This window comes from Phocoena sinus, chromosome 4, assembly GCF_008692025.1.
Source record: "Phocoena sinus isolate mPhoSin1 chromosome 4, mPhoSin1.pri, whole genome shotgun sequence".
Taxonomy (NCBI): Eukaryota; Metazoa; Chordata; class Mammalia; order Artiodactyla; family Phocoenidae; genus Phocoena; species Phocoena sinus.
The window spans coordinates 90,146,242-90,172,325 of NC_045766.1; the positions used below are offsets into that span (position 1 = coordinate 90,146,242).

Sequence of the window (26,084 nt, forward strand, 5' to 3'; positions counted from 1 at the left end):
ACGTCAGCAGGACACCCCGAAAGGTTAGTTTTAGGTACCCTAACTTTAACTGGTAACACCAGCAAATCATTTAACAGCACACACTTGTACCCTATTAGTCACTGTGTCAAGAGTAAGGAACACACTTGCCACCAAAGACTTTGCTTCCAGTTCAAACGGGTTGGGAATGCTGTGTCTCTTCTTACTCATTTCCTTAGGAGTTCGTCTCTCCCCCTCCCCCCTTAATTTAAATTAAGACAAGAATATGCAGATGTGAGTACAACAAGCATTTAGGAGTATATATTTGTAGTCGTTTCCTCATTGGGGCTGTTTTTATTCCAGTGACCTAAGGGCTTTGGGGCAGGAGAAAGAGGCATCTTTCCATTTTTTAACTATCCAATCTCTTTAAGACAGGCATAGAAATTGTTTTTAACAAAGAAAAGGGGGAGTGTGGTTCAGGAAATCACACTGTCATGTTTGTTTGACATGACAAACTCTGTGCAAACTTAACCTGGAGGATACCAGGTGGTGCTCATAAGAAGGTGGATACGAAGGTAGATACTGGAAATAAGACAATATATGTAACGTAGGAAGACAAAAAAAGCTAAAATAAAAGGAACAGAGCAAGAACAATTCAGGGTGTGAAAAAATGCACTTACTGGTATAAACACTTACATAGGTTTCATTTAAAAATTTTAATATAGCTCCCTAATGGGTTTAGGTACATCCTTGAGAAAGGAGGCTACAAAGTAGTAACATCTTTGCCCTCCAGCATTTGATTCCAGGCTTCCTATTCCAAAACAAGTGGGAAATAATTTCAATTACATCAAGAGAAAGGATGTAAAGCAGAAATCATACCATGATTTGTGGCTTGGCCTTACCATATTATTGCGTAATAGATGGCTGTGTGTGGACAGGCTTAAGATAATAGTTACTTAAAAAAAAACCCAGAACTATTTGGCAATGCTCCCAAACACCTTTTTTCAAGCAAGTAATCAAAAACTAGGAAAAAGGCTCCTTTCAAGTTGTAGGTCTATACCCAGGTCAAACAATCTTAGTTATTTATACTTTGATAGTTAACATAGGCCAGTGGTAGTACATATGCATTAAAAAAAATTTTTTTTACACTTAAACTTCAATAAAAGCTACCAGCAAAATGAAAAGATAATTTGGTTAGAAACACTCCAAAGGAGTTTCATGACTCTGCATTAGCCCTGAAGTTCAAAGCCTCCTATACAAAGAGGCCAAAGTCTGAGTTTACAGCAACCTCTACTGGATATTCACAAGCTTCAAAATTCTAGTTTCTTATCCAGGCCTATCAGTTGTCCCTTCTGATTACAGGGGGAAACTTGTGATCTCTCCAGTATGATCACTGAATCATAGATGAATCTTCCAGAAAAAGCATGAACCTCTTCCCAGAAAAATCCAGAACTTGTGGAGATAAGGGTACGGCAGGATTCCAAATGTATTACATTCAAATTACTGCTTATGGAAAGAAAAACCAAGGAGGTCAAAGAAAAGGCATGGACACCAGAAAAGGGCTAAGAGGTCTGGGAAAGATGACCAGGTTTCTACAAGACCAGGGAAAATGGAAATAACATAGTTAGAGAGAGACCTAGGTTCTACTCTTGACTTTTTAATTTACTAACTGTGGGACCAGGGGCCTCAGTTTCTTCATGTAAAGAAGGAAGCTGGACTAGATTAGCTCTAAAGGAGCCATCCAGCCCTAAAATTCTTTTCATTTTGCCACACAGCCTAGAATCAGTGTCCTGGCCAGTGTTTTCTATAGCCAGCTTCAGAGTCTCAAGGCTGTGGAAGAGTACTCCCTTCACTAGGACTGTTAGGTTTTTGTTTTTGGTGAGCCGTCAGATGTTTTAATTTCTTTTCAGGGGTTACTCATTTTCCTATGTGTTCCAGATGAATTGATAAAAACACAATACGAAGCCAAGGGGATGGATGCAAAGGGACTGCAAATGGAAGGTGAATCAGGCCTTAAGGCAGACTGAGACCAGGGGAAGCTCAGAAACCAGCAGACAGGAGCCAGGGGGTCAAAGGCAGGGCGGCCAATAGATACAAGTGATCATCGAGTCCCAGAGGTCTGGAGGCTGGAAGATACTGAGTGAATCAGGCTGCAGACCAAGTGAAAGAGGCAAAAAAGGAGAATGCATTGGAAGTTCTCATAAATCACTGGAAAGGAGGCAATGCAACCCTTCTATATGTTGTCTTCTCGAAACCTACTGTCAGATCAAGAAGTAATCACAGGGCCTATAGATCATCCACATTTGAGAAACATGTAATGTGTATGTAATGTGATCGCATGTAATGTGATCTTGCTGGAGTTAGGAAGAGAAGGTTAGAGTGAGTCTACCCCATGCTTTGACCCATGGGTGACCCCTAGAACATCCTGTCTTTCTGGCGGCCTAGACCGATGACAGTCTTCAGGGTCGGTGCTCAGGGAGAACCCTCTCCTAGGAGAGAAGAATTGGGGAAGGCAGGTAAGGCTAAGTCAAAGAAGTACAGTTGACCCTTGAACAACGCAAGTTTGAACTGTGCGGCTCCACTTATAAGTGGATCTTTTTAAAGAAATACATACAATAGTACTACACAATCCACAGTTAGTTAAATCTGCAGATGCAGACCTGCTGATATGGAGGGCCTGGAGGGCCAGCTGTAAAGTTAGACATGAATTTTTGACCAAGGGGGTGAAGGGGGAGGGTGTACCCTTAACCCTCACTTTGTTCAAGGGTCAACTATAATTGTATGGGACAGAACAGTAGATCCGAGTCCAGCAACATTAGCAAAGAGAAACTTCTTTTATCATCCTCTCCAGACTAGCTGGTCAAAAGGATCTCAGATAGGGACCCTAACCATATGTAGAAATTGTGGTCTATTGGGACACAATTTATTCAGATTTGCATACACTGTCCTCCCCACCAACCTGCAAGATCCAAAACAAAGGCTTAGTGGTGCAAAAAATTAATAAACAGAAACCTCAATTAAATAGAGTCAGGAGACCAGAAGGAGGAGCTCTCATACCCTGTGATGACAGCAGAGCCCAACAGAAAAACAAAGACTCCTCTCTTCTTTCCTGGCAAGGACTCAGCCAGTAAAAAGCCATGGACTTGATTTACCATAGCCTTACCTACTTCTTTCCCGCCTATAAAACTCTCCTTCCCTTGACGTGTGAGGACTTGCATACCATGGTTGTACACCTCAAATTTATATTCTCTGCTGATCCAAAATAAACCCATCTTTGCTGGAGAAATAACTGGCAGTCTATTAGTTTCAGGTCAACAGTGGTGAGGGACAGGAAATGAAAAAAACTCAGAGAGGGAAAGAGCCCAAAGTTGTATACCAAGATAGCAAGGCAGCTCCTTTTTTGCCCTCCCTGCCAAACTAATGGAAATGTGAGAAAAGAAAGGTTTTGTCCTCTAAAAACAAATTAGTCATTTCTCTTTGGGCTTGTAATTGAACACACAAACCTACCCAAGCACCACCAAACGAGTCCACAGGGCTGATTTTTACACTCCACAATAATCATAACATACTTGGAGCATATCATGTGAGGGTGATAATGTGAGCTGATTCCTGGAGCAACATTAGGAATATGGCAATCAGAGACTATCTTGTTTTCCAAACTCTGCTCCCAAAATGTAGAGTAAGTTTTTTTGGAAAGCAGCACTGTGCTTGTACTATACTCCAGGAGGCCACTAAAGCGCTCCAGAGTCATGAATTCACATGCCAACTACAGGAGGCAAACCTGCACTGAAATTATTATAGCCAAGTCTGGAATCTCACTGCCATGGGTTAGGCTCCCATGAGCTGAAAATGCAGTTAACTGCTGAATGGAAAACAGGAATCAAATGAATGAGCCTTACCTCAGATCCTGGGGACCTTGCTGAAATTATAAGGCAACTATTTTGAACTTAGGAAAAGAGATCAAGTTAGCCTGAGTGTGTGGATCATATTTCAAAATCTAACTAGAAAACCAGATTTTTCTCCCCTGTGATTAGATTTATGTATTGCAAAGAAACTAATCTTTTAGAGATACCTAGTTTGAAGTTTAGGTTGTTTTTTTTTTTTTTCTTGTAAGACAGCATTTATAATTCCAACAAATGAGGGCTATCCACAAACACCTGAAAAATCAAAGCTGCAGTGGCCAGTGTACTTTAGTGCTGGTTTCTTCCCTTCCTGCTTACATTGGTCAGGCTTAATTCCTTATCATGTATTTGGGGCTGATAAGGTCTCCTTAAATTGACTGGAGATGCTGTTACGATTAGTTTTCACAAAAAGTATACGTGAAAGCCCTCTGGAAACATAAAGCAGTATAGTAATCATCACCATCATTATTACTACAATTAGAAACCTCTACCTTAAGCATGAACATATGACACCATAAGTTGGTGGAAAGATAAACACAGTGGCAGAGGGAGGTCATCTTGGTTTATCTGAAAACTTTAACTCTAGCCTATAGGCAATCTGTTTTTTTTTGATCTGCAAAAATTTCAAGAAGTGGTTTAGCGATTTTGAATTTTAAAAGCATGGGGAGAATTCTTAAAATAGATTATAAGCATAGCATTTAAACCTCAGATGTGATTACTAAACACCTGAAAATTTCTAATATCTTGGGGGAAAAAAATTCAAAGCCAATTATACTCAGGGTGGTGTAAAGAAAGGATAGTGAACTTTAAGTCATCCACTTTAACAGAAGCCAGGAGCGGCTAACAGCTGTGAAGCCTCAGTTGAGTCAATATTTCATTTATAGACATCAGCTACAGACAACTCCTGTCTAACTTTTGCGCAGGATAGCCTACACATGCTAACTGTCCTGATTATGGTTTCATTTTTCTGTCCTTATATATTTATAATATCCAAGGTAAAGTTTTAATAAGCAATGATACGGACATAGGTGAGAAAGAGGATGGAATAAAGGGCCTAGATAATTTACAAAGCACATAGGCACCACCTGAACAAGTAAATGTAGGGCATGTTATAAAAATAAATAACAAAAAAAGTCACTTTAAGTTACTGGTTAACTTCCAACCCTCAAATTGATTCCTTTTTTTCTGGCCATGTAAAATGAATTTGCAACTACACTAAAGGACATGCAATTTTCAGTGCATGTTCTCCACAGTTTTGTTCCATATACATTAATAGTAAATATAATTAAACATCAACAATAATAAATATTTCCAACTAAACCCTTTGGACTGCCTAGAAGACTCAAAATTGATTTGCTTTTCTGACCTCCAAAGTGCAGAAAATTAGGGCTTCAGAATATGGTATTTTTAGTATCACACCACCCACTCAAGATATCACAGTAATAAAATCATCAGGTGTTAGAAGGGAAATGAAATGTATAGATCATGTATTACTATGCCTTCTCATTCACTCCACCCCTAAACACACATATCTTACAACAGAGTACAAATGTGGACAGTGAATCCTAGTAAGGTTAAATGGTCTGTCCTATTGAAAACTGCTAATTAGTGGCAGATCTGAGACTAGCACCCAGGTCCCCTAATTCCTACTTACTTGGCTCTTTATACCACCCTGGCTATGATACCTGCTTTTCTATGAAGTAGGGTTTCATTGTTTAAAACCAAAATATTTAGAAAAGTATCATTTTAAGAAAAGAGTAACATTGTCTTAAATGCCTCTTTTAGATTCCTCTGATAGTTCATCAGTGCCTTACGTTTATTTTTAAAATACACAAGTGTGAATGTATGTCAATTTGGGGATGTTATGATTTAAAGCTGAGAGCAGCACAACAATTCATATTTTGTTTTGCCAGCAAAGTGCAGAAATGATACTCCACAGAGGTTGTAAATGTGAAGTAACAAGCCAGAAAAGAGATGTACTGCTGGCATTTTCTATAAAAGCAAAACGACACAAAAGCAGACATGCAGCTCATGTGAACTGTGCCTACCAAACAACAGAAGTTCAGGTTTATAATGAACTCAAATTTGAATATTTTTCACAAATGTCTTTCAAACATGAGTATTTTTTAATAAATGACCTAGGCCACATGTGCATTTTAATTTTTTCCCTCCTTTTAACAAAGAAATGAGGGTACATTTGGAAATCAAGAGAATGGACTTGTTCATCAAGTTCCCCGTAAGTAAATCAAAGGGGTAATAAATCAAACGATGATCACTACGGTCCCTTCTAGTTTTCAAATGAAGTGACTCCTCATTAAGCACTACAAAAATGTTCAGCTCTTCTAAAATATCTAAACGGAAAAGATAGCATCAGTGGGAAGAATGGAAGGATGGCTCCTTACCACCACGAAATCAAAATTCACCTAAGCGTTCAATATTTAAGAAGAATTAAAGTCACAAATAAATACGACTGTGGGAAATTTTGAAATAAAATCTGTACCTATAACATCATACCAGTCAATATGGGACTTTTCTTTGGCTACAATAAGCCTCGGGGACATTCCATTTGATCACAGTTAGAGGAAGTGGGAGGTGGGCTACGAAGGAAGTTCAGGTCAGGAACCATGTCTGCAGGGCACCCACGTCCAACAAACCAGGAGAGCCCCATGCTGCCCTGACTCCCCATGAGCACCCGCCTGCAACGTGAGCTGCAATACTGAATATTTTTCAGTTATGAAAACCTCTAATTTCTGGTTCAAAGCTTACAAATCCCCCTTTCACAAATTAAACTCCACAGGACACACAGCCTGACTCTTAGTAGGATCAAAAATCTATCAGTTTTGATTTGAAAATTAAAAATAACCCAATTATGAACACTCAGGTCTAATGCCGTTGGTTAAACCTATATAAATTATGCCAGTTTAAACCTACAAAACTTATGCCATTTCCAGCACAGACTACCTGAAATGATACAATGAATGTTGCTTCTTTTACCTTCTGTAGGGTGAATGGCATCCAAGAAGAGTTGCTTGTTTGACCATTTATCCCCACTTCCTAAAAAAAACAACAGAAAAGGAAAGTGAAACTCTACCCCTAGTATAGACACATACACTGTAAAAATAAGACAATACACAAAACCACTTCAATAAAAAGCATTATCACACAAATGAAGCAGAATTTTACTTCAACTACTTAAGTCTCAAAACTGCATTTGCCAACTAAAATAATTAGGCCATATAGGAAATGCATTAAAAGTAAACAAGTTTGCCTTTTTAAAAATATGTTGTTGGATAATTTCTATGACTTTAATCAAGATAACCTGAAGATTGGTTAAAAGGTAAGCATAAAAGCTGACATTTTACCTAGAGTGATCTCTCTCCACTGGAAGCAGAGAATAAATATTAACATACAAAACAAAACTAGGAGGCTAAAGTGGAGGTGAAAATAAAACCCAAATTAAGCAAAAGGTTACACACAGGAACACAGAGGCACGTATGTCTACACATGGAAGACAGCTGCATTTAAAGCCTCATTCCAGAAACAAGAAAGGCTCCACATCTGGCCATGCAAGTAGGATGCAAATGGCCATCAGGCTCATGGCAGTCACGACACTAACATGCAGGAGATGCTAGAGAAAAAGCCTGACTTCCAGGACACGTGGCTATACTGAACCAGATGGGATTTATCTTCTGTGTGAAAGAACAATAGGAGCCTGACCTGTGAGAAGAGACAAATCTTCAGATGAGCCCTGAAGAGGTTCAAGGGCCTATCCAGATCATAAAAACGAGACAGATGCTCAGAGTAAAGGGAGGGTTGAGTGCGTATACTTCTAGTGCCCTCTGGAAATAACAGTTATGTGACTGAAGGAGGTGGGAAGAGTCTGACAAAGTATATAAATAGAAAAAAAGAAGATAGATAGGTTACGATGTAGGAGTGGAATCCTCCTGGACAAGAATCCTCAAGTGTCAGAGAAAGCATAGCAACTGTGGGACTTTCATAGGCATATGAAACTGGTAAGATTTCAGGAGGCAGGAAAATGTGGTCCTGCTATGAAGGCTGCCAAACATGAAAAAAACAAGAATAGTCAAAGAAAATAAGTGGAAAAGAGCTCAAGAAGACTAAATTAGAAAATGCACCAAATACAAATAAAAAGAAGCAATTTCAGGATTCATATGGAACTCTGAAAATAGAGACAAACATGGGATTTCAGTAGGAATCCAAGTGAAGAAGATCTCTCTTTGCAATTAGCTGCAGAATCTAGAAACAATGAATGTGCCTGCGTCAGGAGCGGATGACATTGAAGCAAGCAAAGGGGAGGTAGAGGCAAAGGCGGTGCAGTGAAGCATCATTCAAAGATGAATTCACAATGGACGTGGCCAAGAAATCTTAATGGAGGATGGAAGGCACCAATACCTTTTTCCGGAACATTAGGCTTCTCCTTTTTGTGCTTATATTTGCTGACAATTTTGTGGAATAAGTTCTTTTTCTGAGACTGGAAAGGACCTACAGACAATATTAATATAAATATATTTAAAATTCACAATGTTTCATAAAAAAATACTGTGTTTCTAAACAATTACACCCTCCCCCAGCTTGTGGAATAAGCAAACTGATTCACAAAAAATGTCATCTTGCATCTTTTCTCATCTAACTCGTGCTTAGCGTCCTTCCCTAGACTTACTGAAAAACCAGTGAGATTTTCCTTATAAATATATTGGACAGAAGCCTCCATTAGGGCTGGGACTCCCTCAGCAGAAACTGCAGATTTAGTGACTAGAGACAGACCACAACCAGTAACAGCAGAGTAGATGTAGTCTGTAATAAAGAAAAGGTTTTACTTTAGATTCCTAAATACCATGAAGGAAAGGATGGCACTGGCATTTCATCTCTCCTAAGAAACTGATTTTCACAAGGACAGCAGTTTGAGGACAACTTTTGGGTTGGCCTGACAGCTTTCTAGCCTATTCTGAGGATATTCTAGGAGGAAAAAAAGTGATTTAAAAATAGAAAAATATTTGCCCAAACTTTTTTTTGGAGGGTGGCGGGGGTAGGGGAGTGTGGAGAAGTCTCAGACTGTATCTTAGTTTTTTCACATAAAGAAAAGAGAATTGGGATTGTTCAGTCACCCATCAGAAAGGCCAGCCACAGCACTGACCTCCAAAAAGCAGGTTGCTTTCTACACTTGACTGATATTCCTATGTGAAACTGACATTTTCCATAACTTCTGTTTCCTCGTGTGTAAATGGGGATAATAATAGTGCCCAAGTCACAGGGCTGAAGGGAGAATTAAAAAATTAGAAGCTCTAGGGCTTCCCTGGTGGTGCAGTGGTTGAGAGTCCGCCTGCCGACGCAGGGGACACGGGTTCGTGCCCCAGTCCGGGAGGATCCCACATGCCGCGGAGCGGCTGGGCCCGTGAGCCATGGCCGCTGAGCCTGCGCTTCTGTAGCCTGTGCTCCGCAATGGGAGAGGCCACAACAGTGAGAGGCACTTGTACCACAAAAAAATAAAATAAAATAAAATAAAAATTAGAAGCTCTATAAGCTGCTCCTGCTGCCAGTGTCTGCATCCACATGCCCTGCCTTCCTGCCAGAGGTAAACTATCTGTGCTCCTATCTAAAGTATACAATAAAATGGTTTTTATATTCACAAATATTTGCAGCCACCATCAATTTTAGAACATTTTTACCACCTCAAAAATAAATTCCATATTCTTTAGCTATCACCCCTCCCGACATCTGTATTCTCCCTATCCCAGACTGCCCTGGCTAGAACCTCCACTATAATGTTGGATAGAAATGGTGAGAGTGAACATCCTTGTCTTTATTCCCTATCTTAGGGGGAAAGCAACAAATCTTTCACCATTAAGCATAATGCTAGTTGTGAGGTTTCTTTTTTTTTTTTGGTGTCTTTTATCAGGTTTAGTAAGTTCCCTTTTATTTCTGAGTTTGTTGGATGTGAATCATGAAAAGGTGTTGAATTTTGTCAAATGCTTTTTCTACATTTTCTGCGTCTATTGAGATGATCCTGTGGATTTTTCTTTGTTGTTGTTTTACTGATATATCAAATTACATCAACTGATTTTTGGATGTTAAACCAACCCTGTATTCCTGGGGTAAAATACCAATTGGTCACGGTATATAATTCTTCTTATATCAATTCACTTCGTTAGTATTTTGTTAAGGATTTCTGTGTCCATATCTGTTAGAGATAGTGGTCTACAGTTTTTCTTTTTTGTGATGTGTTTGTCTAGTTTTTTTTTTTTTTTGAATCTTTTATTGAAAAAAGAAAATATTTTTACTGATATAATCTATAGTTTTTCTTTTTTTTTTTTAACATCTTTATTGGGGTATAATTGCTTTACAATGGTGTTTGTCTAGTTTTGACATTAGTATAATACTGGCCTCATAGAATGATTTGGGAAGTGTTCCCTCCTCTTCCATTGTTATGGGCAAGCTTATGAAAAACTGGTATTAATTCTTTAAGTGTTTGGAAGAATTCAGTGGTGAAGCCATCTGGGTCTGGTACTTTTTCGATTACTAAATTCAATCTTTACACTAGCTATAAGGTCTATTCAGATTGTCTACTTCTTCTTAAGTCAGTTTAGGTAGTTTGTGTCTTTCTAGTAATTGTCTGTTTCATGTAGGTTATCTAATTTACCGGCATATAACTGTTCATAGTATTCCTTTATAATCCTTTCCAGTTTTGTAAGGTCGGTAGTAATGGCCCCTATTTTATTTCTGATTCTAATGATTTGAGTCTTCTTTTTTCCTTGGTCAGTCTAGCTAAACATTTATCAAATTTGTTGTTCTTTTCAAAGAATTAGCTTTTGGTTTTAATGATCTTCTCTATTGTTTTCCTATTCTTTAATTAATTTCATTTCATTAATCTCCTCTCTAATCTTTATCATTTCTTTTCTTCTACTTCCTTTAGGTTTAGTTTGTTCTTCTAACAGTGTCTCAAGACAGGTTATGTTATTGATTTGAGATCTTTCTTCTTCCTTAATATATGCATTTACACCTATAAATTCCCCTCTAAGCAATGCTCTGGCTGTATCCTACAAATTTTAGTATGCTGTGTTTTCATTTTATTCATCTCAAGGTATTTTCATATTTCCCTATTGATTTCTTCTTTGACTTATTGGTTATTTAGAGTGTGTTGCTTAATTTCCACATATTTTTGAGTTTTCTAAATTTTTTCCTGCTGTTCATTTTTAATTTCATTCCACTGTGGTCAGAAAACATAATTTGAATTATTTCAATCCTTTTAAATTTACTGGTTTGTTAAATGTCCCAGCATACTGTGTATTCTGGATACTGTTCCATGTCCACCTGAGAAAAATGTATACGATGCTATTGTTGGGTGGAGCATTCTATATATATCTGTTAGGTCTAGCTGTTGTATAGTGTTCAAGTCTTCTCCTTCTTTGTTGATATTTGGCCTTCTTGTTCTATCAAAACTATTCTTTTTTCCATATCATTGCTCACCTTCTGATACATTATATACTTTTCTTATTGTTTAGGCTTGTTTATTCCTGGTAGTCCCACTAAAATGTAACCTCCTTGGCAGCAGGGTTCTTTGTTTTCATTCACAGATATATTCTACATGCCTAGAGTGGTGCTTAACACTTGACTGATTCTCAACAATACTGTTGCATGCACAAATAAATAAAGCTCTTAAAACACTGATGGCATCAATAAAGAGCTCAAGAAATGACAGTTTTTGCTATTATTACTGATAACATAAAGGTGTACAAGTGTTTTTTGATGACTACACCAAGTCATCCTAAATAACCCATAGCAAATACTTCTGAATTGGGTGGTGGTGATCTGAAATGGAAACAGAAAACACTTCTTATTTGTTTTTTGGGGGAGGTGGGGCGGGGGAGTGAGCAAAAAGGGAAAGAAAATAAATTTAAGAAATACAAAGAGAAGATATCATGTATACAATCTATACTAATATTATAGGTATTCTCTATAGTCCATTTGCAATTACTCATATGTATTTTATACAATCTAGGAAACTGCAGGCCAGGGCACATGAATGACAGATACACGGGTAATCACAGAACATAGAAGAAGAAGAAAGCAGAAAAACAATTCTGAGACTTCTCAGGACCATAAGGATCCTAGTGATTTACCCACAGGAAAATAATTTAATAATAATAAGCTATTGCCTCACAGGGAGAATGATTTCTGTGTTCATCACTGTGTGTGAGGACAATGGGATAAGGAAGTGGTTCACAGAAGCAAACTGATTTGATGTATGGAATGGGTTAAGAAAGAAGAATAGAATATATATTTTCAGACCAAACCATACTCAGACAAATCTAAAAAGTATAATTTAAGGACAAAACTAAATATAGAGCTTGCCAATTTTAACATAAAAAAGAACATCCAGGGTGGTTTAGTACATAGAAGAGCTCCTGTAAACTTATATTTTTAAACCTCCTTGCTGCTAGCCATTTCCAAACTATAACTATAAAACAAATCTAAGCAAATGACAAGTTCAGATAAAAAAGAAAGTGACAAACTTGAAGGAGTAATAGATAAGATATGATGGTATTCACTGAAAAGCAGTAGTTTTAGAGTCAAGAAGTGAACAATTTGATTCCTGCCCACCAGAAATTTTTCCATAGTTAATTATTCTATTAACATAGAAATGTCCATGGAGGGAAAAGGTAGGAAGTCAAAAGCAGAGAAAAGAGTTTTAGAAGGAATCATTCAGAAAGCAAAGAACTGGCAACTGTCTTTCACTAAAACACCATCTCATGTTTCCATGCCATCTCATCTCATCTTCCTACCAAATTTCTTTAAAGACTGTATCAGCTTCCACTTCCTTATGACAAAATCACCTGTTGCTGGCATATAAACTAGCTTAGGACTCCACTTACATTTTGGGGCTGGATGACCTGTGTTTTGAAGGTATCAAACTCTTTGGCACCCCAACTTCACAGCTGGGTAGAAAATAGCAGAGACAAACCACAATCTGAGAGGGTAAGAAGGGTGCCATAGAGACATTAACAATAACTTTTCCAAAACATTAATGTTGTTCATGGTTTGCTGAAAAATGGACATGTTTTGGCTGAGAAGTGTAGTGACATAGGAGCCATTTCAGTATTAGCATGGTATGAAAACTTTTCAAGGTCAGCAAGTAAGGTGAATTAAGTGAACCTTGCTCTGGAGAACTATTATAGGAAACAAGTGTTCGGCATAACTAGAATGGTGGTGGCTTAATGTCCAGTTTCTATAGTTTCATGTTTTTAAGCCATAAAAAGGGAAGAAGGTTTATTCTAAGACTAGGCTGTCATTTCTGTAATGAACACATAAGTGATGAATGACCAGTGAAACAACAAATTCCTTTGCAATAATTTATAGCAGAGCTTCCCTGGTGGCCTAGTGGTTAAGAATCTGCCTGCCAATGCAGAGGACATGGGTTCGAGCTCTGATTCGGGAAGATTCCACATGCCGGGGAGCAACTAAGCCCGTGCGCCACAACTACTGAGCCTGTGCTCTAGAGCCCGTGCTCTGCAGCAAGAGAAGCCACCGCAACGAGAAGCCCGTGCACCGCAATGAAGAGTAGCTCCTGTGTACTGCAACTAGAGAAAGCCCATGCGCAGCAACAAAGACCCAACACAGTCAAAAATAAATAAATTTATTAAAAAAATAATTTATACCGAAGTGCTCCCAGCTGCTTGGCATATGAATCTGTGGACTGGAGTAAGTTCAAGTAAACCAGCCACAATCAAGTTAGGATTCACTGAGGGGAAGGGGTCACCTTAGTGTGCTAGACATACATGCCTTGTTTAAAAAAAAAACTCAGGATTATACTAGGTATAGCTTTTATACATGCAAATGTGCTGTCACCACGTTCAAGGAAATGTCTGGTGGCAGTGAAGACTCAGTTACATGGCGAAAAACAGAGTTCTGCCCAACCTGGAAGCTATCACTTCCTGATAGGAAAGGATGGCCTGGCTTTCATCACATTTAAGCTCTTGAGCACAGAAAGTATCCTCAGGTTGGCTCAAACCCAAACAGGGGTTTCTGTCCTCAGTCTTTTATTTTGTAAACCTGCTTCTTTTATTCCACTGTGATTTTTAAAAATCTCAAATCCTTAACCATTTGAAATTTCAATCTTGCAGTGTAAGTGTGAATTGGAAAAAAAAAATGAGGAAGACCAACAGTATGTTTGTTAATGGGCAAAAAACAATGTGAAAAGATAAAGAAATAAGGGAGGAGAAATTAAGTCAAGGGTCAAGCTCAGGCATAATTTAAACACTCTAAATTGAACTCAATTAACTTTTTCTCCATGACCCTACTTTGCTTGAAAATTACTATTTTACAGAGCACTCCGACTTCTGAAACTTTTGTAAAAAGTGCTTCATACATTAAGAGTAAATACACACTTAAAATAATGTGTCAAAACAAACCTCTTAAGAAGTTACAATTAAATTTAGATTTATAATTCAAAGCTTTCATTTGAATATATATAAGTAACTGTGGGAGAGAAACCAGAAAACACTATAGGAATGGGCTGCTTCAGCTGACCTGCATTGTGAGTTAGATGGATTGTAATTTCCTGGATAATTTGTTCTTAGAAGCAAAGGGAAATTCTATTCCTAAATCATCTATATACTAAGCCTACTATAATGTAGTCTGAGTCTCGTTGGAAGAAGGTGACAATTATTTTCATCCCTTTTTAATGTAAAGTTTCTGACAAGACCTATTACATAGACATAAGGGACAGGGCAGAGATAGTGGACGGGACGATGGAAAAGGGGAAGACTACTTAGAAATACAGATATAAATAAGAAGACCACTGGAAAAACAGAATTGTTAAGCCCAAGCAGGTGCTATGATTTTGAGATATGTAACTATATAAATCATTTTCCTCTAGAAATTACATTTCATAAAAATTCTATACATATAACCTGGAGGAGCTAAAGAAGTACCTAGTATAAGGCAGGGAAAAATTGTAATAAGTGTTGAATAACAAATATAGGAGAAAATAAAATACAGACAAATGGCAAACTGTGGGAGAAAAAATGGGGTTTCCTATGAATACTCGCTCCTTTACTAAAGAACTAATGATCTCACTCACAATGTTTGCTTTGAACGATTCATTATGTAAAGATGCAAAGGGTCTAGACTCCAAGAAAACAATCTCCTCTATCCTCTAAAGATCAGGCAGTTACAGCACAGCTGGTATGATAATTTCATTAATAACTTGTAGGATAGTACACTGGCGCTGCTAATGCCAAATTACAATCAGCCACAAATACTATTTCTTTAGTTTGCTAAATAGAGAATATATTATTTAATTTCTGCTTTATTTTAATCACATTTTGCTCCACAAGTTGGAATGCAGAGCAAAATCTAAAGCCTTGACAGACCTCCTACCTATGTAATTATTGATATACTGTATAAGAACCAGGGACTTTGTGGCTTGAGAGGCATAATGGAAGAGTTAAGGTGATATTGTATAAAGTATAACCCAAAACTCCAAAAAGCTATTTCATAGCAAAAGAAATACTGTTAATCTCAGCCAGGAGAGGAAAAACATATAACAGACAACCCAGACCCAAGAGCAGGTCTCGTGAAAATACATTCTAACTTCAGGGTTTTACAGCTTTACAAAGATAAATCTACTGTTACTGTCCCTGAAGGATAATTTGGCCAACTTCAGAGCTCTAAAATGAATGTCTCCAACTGCAAGGAGTGGAGGAAGAGAATACATCCTGTACAGCAATCAGTTAAGTTCCATTTTATTAGCTTGTCAGGTATTTATCAGCAACTTTAAATCCAAGAAATATGGGGCTGATGATACCTGGCATCTTTGGGCTCATGGACTACTTTACCTATTCCTAAATATCTCCAGGGCACAAGGACTGTCATTTCATTTGGCAATCTATTACAGTGCTCAGCTACCTACCTGTCAACAAGCTGCTTTATTTCTTTCCTGTGTATCTTGGGAGATCTCAGAACAACCCTATTTTATTTTCCCAGATGAGCAGACTTGGTGATGCAACGTTTCTTTTTTAGTTCTTTATTCACTAGACTTGTTTTTATTAACCACAGTGGAAAGCCAAGCTAATTCTAAAATCACTTTTACATTCTTCCCTGCCTTTAATCATGAAGGGAGAATATTTTTCAACCTTTCAGATTCATCCTGAGATACAGGTCTCCTCAGTTGTTTCAATTCCAGTGTACAATGGGGGTTTTAGGTCTTGAGGGAAAAAGGTTTAGGTTTCTTCAGACATAATCTTTCCCTAGATATATATACCTTATATACTTTCCCAAATCCATGAAATTATATATCCTCATTAACATTATCTTTGATCATTATCCATGATTGCTAGATTTGGGCAAGATTTATGTAAAGATATATTCATCATCTATCCAACTAAAAAACACACACACAAAAGAATTAATCTGATTTGCCATAAAGCAAGCAACAGGTAGCCTCTTTTACAGGGTAATTTTGAGAAATCTACCAAATCCTGCTCAGAATTCGATCCTGGAAATAACAAAACCTTGGCCACACTAGTTCTTCATCTCTCCATTCACTACCCTTATAGGAGAGCTACCAAAAGAAGTCTTTCACATCTGTATGGAAAACTAGAGGTATATTTGCCCATCAACCTTTAGACCTAAAGTAAAATCAGAAGACGAGTTTCTCACTGGGAGCAATACTGTCATTTAGGGTAGGACAATTCTTCATTGTACTTGAATGTCCTGGGTGGGTTTGGATGTTTAGAACCCCAGCCCCTGCACCACAAATGTAATGGTGGTCCCAGGTGTTGAGACCACTGAAAAGGCACCCCCCCCCCCCCCACTCTTTAAAACCCTTCTAAGGGGCTTCCCTGGTGGCGCAGTGGTTGAGAGTCCGCCTGCTGATGCAGGGGACACGGGTTCGTGCCCTGGTCTGGGAAGATCCCACATGCCGCGGAGCAGCTGGGCCCGTGAGCCATGGCCGCTGAGCCTGCGCGTCCGGAGCCTGTGCTCCGCAACGGGAGAGGCCACAACAGTGAGAGGCCCACGTACCGCAAAAATAAATAAATAAAACCCCTCTAGGAACTACAGTGTTGCCCCTAATGAGTGCTGAGATCCACCCAAGTCACACTGATAATTTAAAAAGCTTCTTTGATATACGCAGAGGAGAATCTGATATTCTTGAAAACACAGCATTTTTCTAAATTTAACAAAACCAATAAAAATTATATTGCCGAAGTATTACAGGGAGTTTTATTTTCATTTGATTCACACTGCCAGTAAAGAATAGAGTCTCCCTATTAGGTGAATGGAAGGATTTCACTACCCCAGAGTCCAACCTGTTGCAGACAGACAGGGAACAGAAGAATTAGGCTCAGCCAGCAGTTTCTGCTCAAGAGAAGCTCAACATTCCCAATCTGAATTCTGGAGAGCAGGAGGTCAAAGACCATGTATAACACTTTCAAAAGAGCTACACACTTAGGCGCAAATGTATAGGCTGAGATGCCAAAGGACAAAGGCTGAAGAGACTTAGGAAGGAAAGAAGAGAGAGAGAAGCAAGGCAGGAACCAAGATAATCTTGGAAAGCAACCTGAAATTCCAACTCGCTGCTTCAACTGTAAACCCAGTTACATTATCTAAAGGGAGCTGCAGACGCTGAGAAGAGGCTTCAGTTAGATTCTGACCACACTGCAGGAAAGTACAGCACACATCTAACCTTTGCTGGTTTTAGTCGGTTCTGAGGACATATTTCCAGTCTTCTTCTTTTTTCTTGGGACAGGTACACATTTCCGGTCAAATGTAACAGGACTATACTGAGGGAGGCTGTTGAATTTCTTTTCAAATTCTTCATCCAGCTTTGCTGAGCTAATAAAAGAGGGGAGGGGATAGAATCAATCAGCACATGATGTAAATATTTAAACAGAAAATGATCTAAGATATATTTAAAGATATTCCATTTGAAAATGGGGTCCCTAAGAATTAGAGCATTATTAATAAATTCTGTGCAAGGACAAAAAACATCTTTTCAGAAATGCTTGAGATTTACCAACACAATTTTCTTCATAAACTCATACAACAGGTTATTACCTTAGAAAAGTAGAAACATTATATAAAAATAGCAGAATATTTTTTAAAGTGGAGAATTTGCTGTTCTTTCCATTGGCGTGGGAATTTTTCATTAAGTTCAATACAAAGCATATTCCATCCAGACAAGTTTCTCATTCTAAATATTCTCGTGTGTGTGTGTGTGTGTGTGTATGTGTGTATGCAAGCTTACTGACAGTATGGTATATTGGTAATTTTGTAAGCTTAATTTAAAAAAAATTATTGACTAGTACGTGATTAAAATATACACACACAAAGAAAATGCAAACAAATATTCTGAATATTCGAAAAAATTTCTGGGCAGTTGACCAGGATGAGGACAAGACACTCAATGAAAAAAGTAAAGCCAATTTTCAAAGAACACAACTGGCAGAGAGGCAACATTGCCTTAACGCAAACCACAAATGACTTCATAAATGCCACCAGCAAGCCACCAGCAAAGTTGGGAAATCCTTGGGTTGCTTTTGACTGTCTCTAAGTCCCCCTCACAGCAATGGCAGTATGCCTGCTGGATCCTAGGCTAGCTGCTGGCTTTCATTTATAGTGAGACTTATTAGCTAAGATGCAACCCAAACAGATGGGAGAAGCTGCAGAACTGCTGTGCTTGGTAGATGGAAAATGGAAAGCGTACTGAGAAGAGAGCAGCTTTGAGTACCAACTTACAAGAAGTTAACGTGTTAGGCTGCTACCTGAGGGATGTCCTTGAGGTGTGTCCACTTAAGACTATTCTCAGTTTTGGAGAAATGTACAGGAATTGGGAGCAGAGATAAGACAGTCAGATGACCATCAGAATGGCCAACTGAAAAAGGCCACTACTAAGTTCTAACAAAGCAGTGAAGGGTGGTGGGTGGGAATGATGTTCCTCCCTTAATAAAACTGTCTTTTCTCATTTCAGTTAATAAATATTTATACTAATGGAAAATCAGATACTATCTGATACTAATCAGATGCTGTCAGAAAGCTATCTATAAGTCGTAAATTTTTCAGATACTCTGGATAACCAAAAGAAAAATAAGTAAATGCAAGCTGTAACTCCTTAGGTCCCTTCTTTTTTCAACTAGAATAATTACCTATGTTTTTCGTGGAGAAGTCTATAAAAGTAGAACTGCCAATACTGAGTGAATTTTCCTTGGCTATAGTTAACTAAACAGGGAGCACACTTTCTGCAATAAAAAGGTTTAAAATGCTCATTTAGAAATCTCAGAGAAGACTGACAGGATCTGGCATTTTTCACTGCTCATGAACTATGTTGGCATGTTCCAAACAAAGCAAACCCAGATAGCCTGATTCTGATAGGCCAATTTGTATAGAAGGTAGAAGAGGAAAGATCAGAGTTTTATCACCGATTTAGCCTGCAGAAAACCACACTCCCAGTTAAATTCATGTGGCTTCCTTAGAAATGATTAAAACAAAAAAAAAAAACCACCCCACATCCCAATCTCTTTTCAGGAACAGATTTTCAAAAGATTGTTTCACTTTTCTTCTTCCTCAAAGAAGACTGGTAAAAATCTCTCTCTCATAGCTTCAGCAGTTTTGAATGGAAGCACCAGAGAACTTTCTGCTGGGGAGCCTTCATGCCTGCTTAACTCCCCTGGCCTTCATATTGTTTACAACAAGACCTGCTTCCTTCTCAGTTTGCAGACCCACAGGGCACTGGTAGTTCCAGGAGATATAGAGCACTGGTCCTGATGCTCAATTGTCACTTTTTAAGAAAATCATGCAAATACTTTTGTATTTGACAATGACAAATGTGAGTATTTTCATGTCATTCTTTAAGCATAATGTCAGCAAAACTAATTTGAACTACTTTGGACTTTTAAAAACATTAGAAACAAAATATATAAAATTATAAATATATCATCTCGATATATATAATATTGAGGAATCATCATCACAAGAAATAATTTCCACCCTCCCACTGTATGATGAGGGCCTTAAGATTAACCAGACCTTAAAGCACTGTAACGTCCAGTTGAAAAAGTACACTATCCCACAAAAAGAAATGCAAATATTTATGGATAAACCAAGTGCATAAAATTTGCATGCCTCTAACATACTTATGAAAAAATACGGAAAATATATTAAAATGTACTTATTTCTAGTCAATGTATTCTTTTCAAAGTGGGCTAATGAGAAATCTCAAAGGAATTTTAAAGCAGTACAACTGAATATACAGATGATTTCTTCACCAATATAAAGCACTGAATCTCCTAACAAAATGCTTTCTGTTAAGATTGGTATTAGGAGTCTGTTTTATATAATAAAAAATGAAATAATTCTTTTTTTTTTTTTTTTAGAGTTTTATTAATTAATTAATTAATTTTTGCTGTGTTGGGTCTTCGTTTCTGTGCAAGGGCTATCTCTTATTGTGGTAAGCGGGGGCCACTCTTCATCGCGGTGTGCGGGCCTCTCCCTATCGTGGCTTCTCTTGTTGCAGAGCACAGGCTCCAGAAGCGCAGGCTCAGTAGCTGTGGCTCACAGGCCTAGCTGCTCCGCGGCATGTGGGATCCTCCCAGACCAGGGCTCGAACCCATGTCCCCTGCATTAGCAGGGAGATTCTCAACCAAGGGAAGCCCTTTTTAAAAATTGTTTATTATTATTTTTTTTGTGTGGTACGCGGGCCTCTCACTGTTGTGGCCTCTCCCGTTGTGGAGCACAGGCTCTGGACGTGCAGGCTCAGTGGCCATGGCTCACGGGCCCAGCCACTCTGCGGCATGTGGGATCTTCCCAAACCGGGGCACGAACCCATGTCCCCTGCATTGGCAGGTGGACTCTCAACCACTGCGCCACCAGGGAAGCCCATAAAAAATGAAATAATTCTTAATGATTTTATCTTGATGTATGCTCTTTCTTGATACTGCATTTTAATACATAATTAATTGCTGAATATTCTCTGTATCAAGAGAATACTTAATCTAATATTTTAATCTCAGAGCACTAGAACATGGTTTACACAAAACAAAGTCAGAGGTAGAAACATAATTTTATCTACATTTTCAGTTGTCATTATTTTATAAACATGTGCATAACCTTCAGAAATATTAAATGAAGTACATACAGTATGTAAAATTAGCAAAGTATAAACATACTTATATAATATCCATCATAAATTTCAGATGAGAAATGCATCCTGGAGATGTATTGTAAATGTAAAAACATATATACTGTAACGTCACTAATACAAGATGGACCTCCATTCAAACTCAGGCCTAAGTCTAAAATCTACACATTTTGTACTATACTTAAAACATGAATGACACTATCACTCACACACCCATGCTAACAGCAGGAATCATGCGATACACTTGATTTGTATTCCTTCATGTGCTTACTAAGATGGCAGGAGGTGCTGACTGGATACTCAAAGAACAAGCAGTTAGTGATCTGTTTACCTTGAAAATACCACCACATTTGGGGTCTGTGCTGTGTCTGACTGTGCTCACAGACACTTACCCAAGGAGAGAGTCTTCCTTTGGCTTTGTCTTCTTGAACTTCTTGCTTCCACTGGTCCCACTCTGGTTAAATGTCCAGCTTTCTTCATTCCAACACCCTTCGTGATCAGAGGAGTTTCCTTTTCCTGAGCTTCGTTTCCCTAAGGAAATTCAAAAGAAAGAGTGTGCTTGGTATATTGGGATGGAAGGGAAATCATCTTAGTTGCTTCACAAGTGATCTCTTGACCCCTTAGGTATCATTTGCATGATGCCATTTGTAACTATTTCAGATTCCTCAGAGTGATTCCTGATGGACCACCTTTAATAACAGAACATGGAAAAAAGTAACTTACAGACTCTGAGATCCACAATCTCATCATAACAGGTGCTACATGACTCATGAGACAGACTAACTATCAATACTACTAATTTTTCCATTAGATAATCAACCTGAGGTGTGGGAGCCCTTTTCTGGTATGCACTATTAATTCTAACTTCCCCAAGACTTACTGGAATGACATGCCTGGAGAACTATGTATTCTCAAGGATCTTCATTCAGGACTTGTTAGACCTATTTTCACACATCGCTATAGTTGGAATTTAGCTTGGCAACAGGTAGTCCCCTAGCCAGATACTATATTTTAAAATAGATGAATTTATATGAAACACTCTATGGAATAAAGGTATATATATTAACTGGTTTCTGGATACTGTTATGTTTTAAAGAGCTCTTCACTTCAACTACAGTTTTGATTACCTAGTGGGGAGGGCCAGATAAGTTATTTGCTTCTAGAGTCCACAGGTCAAGATTCTGCCAAACATATCTGCTTGTTTCAGAAAATTATTTCAATCAATTTTAAAAACCAGACTTAAGAGCTCTACACATGCAATACTGATCCTTTAAAACAAAAAGCCAGCTAACACCAGTAAAAAAAAGGTTGGAGTAACTTTGAACACTTATATTCTGAAAACCATGTACAAAGTGAATAGAAACTCCCCTTAATGCTGCTAAAAACATATAGGTAAAATGACAAATGTATATAAACTGTAAAGAATTGTACAAATGTAAAATATTATTTTGATACTATACTGTTCTTTACTGTGGTTCTTTTCAATACGTTTAAAGGAGAAATTCTGCTAGGTTTCCATGTTCTTTTCAGATTTAGAGAAGTCACTTACCTCTGTCAACATTAGCTCGCAGAGAGGTGAGCATACCCTCAGACACCAGGGTTTTATAAAGAGCACCTTTGCAAGACCTCTCGGATTTCCGGGAGCCACAAGTCTCTATTTTTCTGTGACAGTCACTGTCCTCAGGCTTGGCCTGTCCCGATAGGCTGGGTGGTAATGCATCCTCCGTAGGGGTCAATGGTTCTGCTTTTATACCCTCTGGCACCTCACCAGAAATGTTCTTGCTGGCAGAAATACTGATAAAATCTTGAGGTCTTGACTCTTTGGTGGTGTCTGAGGATTTCTCCTTTGACATTTTCTTCTCTCTTGATTTCACTTTCTTCTTTGGTGGCTTGGCATCCAAAATGCTTCCCTTGCCACTTGAGGACGTGCGGACCTTCTTGCGAGGGGTTTCTCCAAGCTTCTCGATGCCCCAGTCTCCCTTTGCAACAGCTTCAATGGTGTACATGACACTCTCGATATCAGATTCCGAGGACTGCCTCTTTTTGCAAGTCTTCTTGGGTGTGGATTTATCATTTCCATGTCGATCCATTTTGTTTTTCTTCTTTTTCTTTTTTAGCTTTTCTGGTTTGCTTAATGCTGTGGGATCCTCAATGATCATAATTCCATGAGGATGGCACATGTGATCCTTTCTACTGGGAACATCGCTTATTATGATCTTGCTACTGGCAGAGTAAGAAAAATCAGGGAAGTGACTACACTTTTGATCTTCCTCTAATTCTTCCTTTTTAATTTCTTTGGGAGCTTCCATTTTTATACCCATTATATCATCCATTCGCAGCTTCTCAAAATTTCTTAATTCCTTAGAATCTCTTACATTTTCCTTAGCTGATTTTTCAAATTCTGCTTCTTTCTGTAACCTGGCTTCATCTATTTTCTCCATTTTTATTTCTCTTTCTTCCTTGCCCTTCTCCAATTCTTTAATTCTTCCGCCATCTAATTCTTTTGCTTTTATTAGCTTTGATTCTTCCATTTTCACCCCCTCTGATGCCAGGCACATCTAAACAGTTAAACATGAGAGAACAAACAAAATACATTATTCTATACTTGAAACTAGCTTAAACTTTTAAATTATATCCTCTTAAAAAATAATCAAAACAAACTTCAAACTTTACAAGTCCACTTCTGCCAAAGTAACTTAAATTATTCAAATTAATAAAAGGCTTTGTAATATATTCATTCAACTCTAGAGGAGTATATACTCAAATTCTCACTTTTCAGCTTCTCATGAAGGTTTCCTGTGAAAACAAGATTTGGGAAAAGAAGGATGGGATCTAGAATTGAAAGACCTGAGTTTGAGTCTTAATTTTGCTACTTGCTAACTCTGCACCTAGGATGAGTCATTTCAGTCCTCATTCCTCTGTTGTCTTTGTAAAATAAAACTGATAATAGTTGTCTCAGAGGATCCTGTGAGGTCTAAGTGAGATGATGCACATATGGCAGTACTCAGTAAATCATCCCTAAACTCTATTCAGATATTTACCTTTTCTTTTTCCTTGGGGAAATGAGAGAAATAGCAACAATTTCTATCTACCTGCTTAAAATTAGAAATGATAAGATGATTCACTAAAGAACTACAGAAGGTTTTGGTTAATGAACAAAACATTATAGGTCCACAAATGCTAAAAGATAACCTGAAAGATCACAAAAGCTCTGAAAAATAAGTGGGGGGTGGTTGTTTTTTTTTAAAACCCATTTGATGGCAAACTTGATCTGATCCAAACTTACCTGGCTGCAAATTCTGACCAGAACTATTATCTGACTTAATGTGACTATTCATGTTTTTGCTATTAAATCTCCATGAATTTGAATATATATTAGGGGAATTAATGGCATACTGTAAGATACACACACTGCATCATTTTCCCTAAAATCTGAAAAATTTGAGCCCCAAAACACATCTGTGAGCAATTCGGTTAAGTTTTTAAACTCCCCAAATTTCACATATAGGACATTAAAGGAGAAACTCGCCACCTTCCTCTCCAGCAACTATGTACCTTGAAACTGCAATCTAAAAGCTATTTTCTAAAAGAGGAAATTACAGCTCATTGTAAAATTCATTTTCAGTACCTGGCTTTTCATTCATAAACACTCCCCGTAAGGCTCCCCGGTGCTAGGCTCAGTGGGGGACACTAAAGGTGCAAAGATCAATAAGGTCTGTCCCATGATTCCTGACAGCTTCCACCCCAGCCCCCCAGCCCCTCGGAGGGATTCATCACGAGTCACTACAAGGCTGATGAAGCCAACGGCAGCAGAGGAATTCTTAACCATTACTCATTTTATCTACTCTGCACTGTCAATTTAGAGGAAAAAAGACTATTAGGGCTTGCTGAACCCCCCAAATCAAGTACATGAGTAGGAAACTGATCTGTTTTAAAAGAAAAATCACCATTTTATGGAATGGCAAGTTGTTAGAGATTGTTAACAGCTATAAAATTCATTTTTAAATGGATAATACATTGAATTAAACATCAGATACTATTTTACCTCATTTTTTCCCTTAGTACTTTCAGTATATCTCAAATCCTTCCGTGAGAATTATGTTATGATTAGTAAGTCTCGCAAGAAGCTGGAGAAGGGGCGGGAGGAGGCAGACAGTGCAAGGTTTTTTTTAAAAAATGAACATGACAAGAGTACCCAGCCCTTCAGGATCACTCACAGGGAAGATGTGTAATATCATGAATTCACAACAGAGCTGCCTTTGTCAGGAAATCATGTAAGTTAACTTTTAGACCTCAGCAAGTAGTTATGAAGACTGAGAACTTCCCTTTATTAAACCTAACCAGAAAAAAGATCAAAGCAAAACGTTAAATTAATTCTGAAACACTGGGATACATATCATCTTCCCTGCATGCTTTATTCTCAGGGGAGATTTGCTGTTTTTGTATCAATTTTGGAATAATTTTTATTTTCCTTTCTCAATTATCCTAGTCCTTCATGAATCTAACTATCCCATGTGGGGAGAAAGACTATGCTAGAAGAAGGCTAGAAAGGCATCCTCAAGGTGAATTTTATAGTTTTCAATCACTATCACTCTGGTGGCCTTTAATAAGTCACTTTAGGGACCTTTGCCACACAAGCACTGATTTTGCCAACGGTTTGCATTTGCACAGGTTCATCTTAGCAAACCCAATAACACTTTGCAAACTCTATTCTCAGCTTCAATGTATTTCAAAACAATTCTCCTCATCACCCCTGATAGGATTCTACAGCTAGGAATGAAATGGAACAAATGCAGACATTCTCTCTGGGGACATATTCTGGGAAACAGCATAATATTTCTTGGGAAGGTAATTACCCCGAACACTAGTCATGCTTTACTTCCTTGTTTCAGGCTCTTAAAGTTTTTTCATAAATAGAGCATGTTAATTCTAAGAAAAACAATTACATGGCTGGAAGTTAAACTATAAAAATAAAACTAATAACTACAAATCACAATTCTCACTAACCAAACCCCCAAATAAACACAAATCAAACTCTCAGAGTTGGGTGTCACTCTAGAATTACCTAA

The 26,084-nt window shown here is 38.0% G+C and overlaps 1 protein-coding gene across 6 annotated transcripts in view; it reads right to left on the reverse strand.

The window, feature by feature from the left end:
- BBX (BBX high mobility group box domain containing) overlaps positions 1–26,084 on the reverse strand; it is a 286,866-nt gene that overhangs the window by 13,531 nt on the left and 247,251 nt on the right. For all 6 annotated transcript variants that reach the window (XM_032630202.1, XM_032630206.1, XM_032630203.1 and 3 more), the window contains 5 exons: positions 22,565–23,573; positions 21,408–21,546; positions 17,566–17,714; positions 8,274–8,363; positions 6,855–6,914 (listed from right to left, as the gene is read on the reverse strand). In XM_032630202.1, the coding sequence (XP_032486093.1) occupies positions 6,855–6,914; positions 8,274–8,363; positions 17,566–17,714; positions 21,408–21,546; positions 22,565–23,573 (1,447 nt within the window). The remainder of the gene's footprint in view (positions 1–6,854; positions 6,915–8,273; positions 8,364–17,565; positions 17,715–21,407; positions 21,547–22,564; positions 23,574–26,084) is intronic.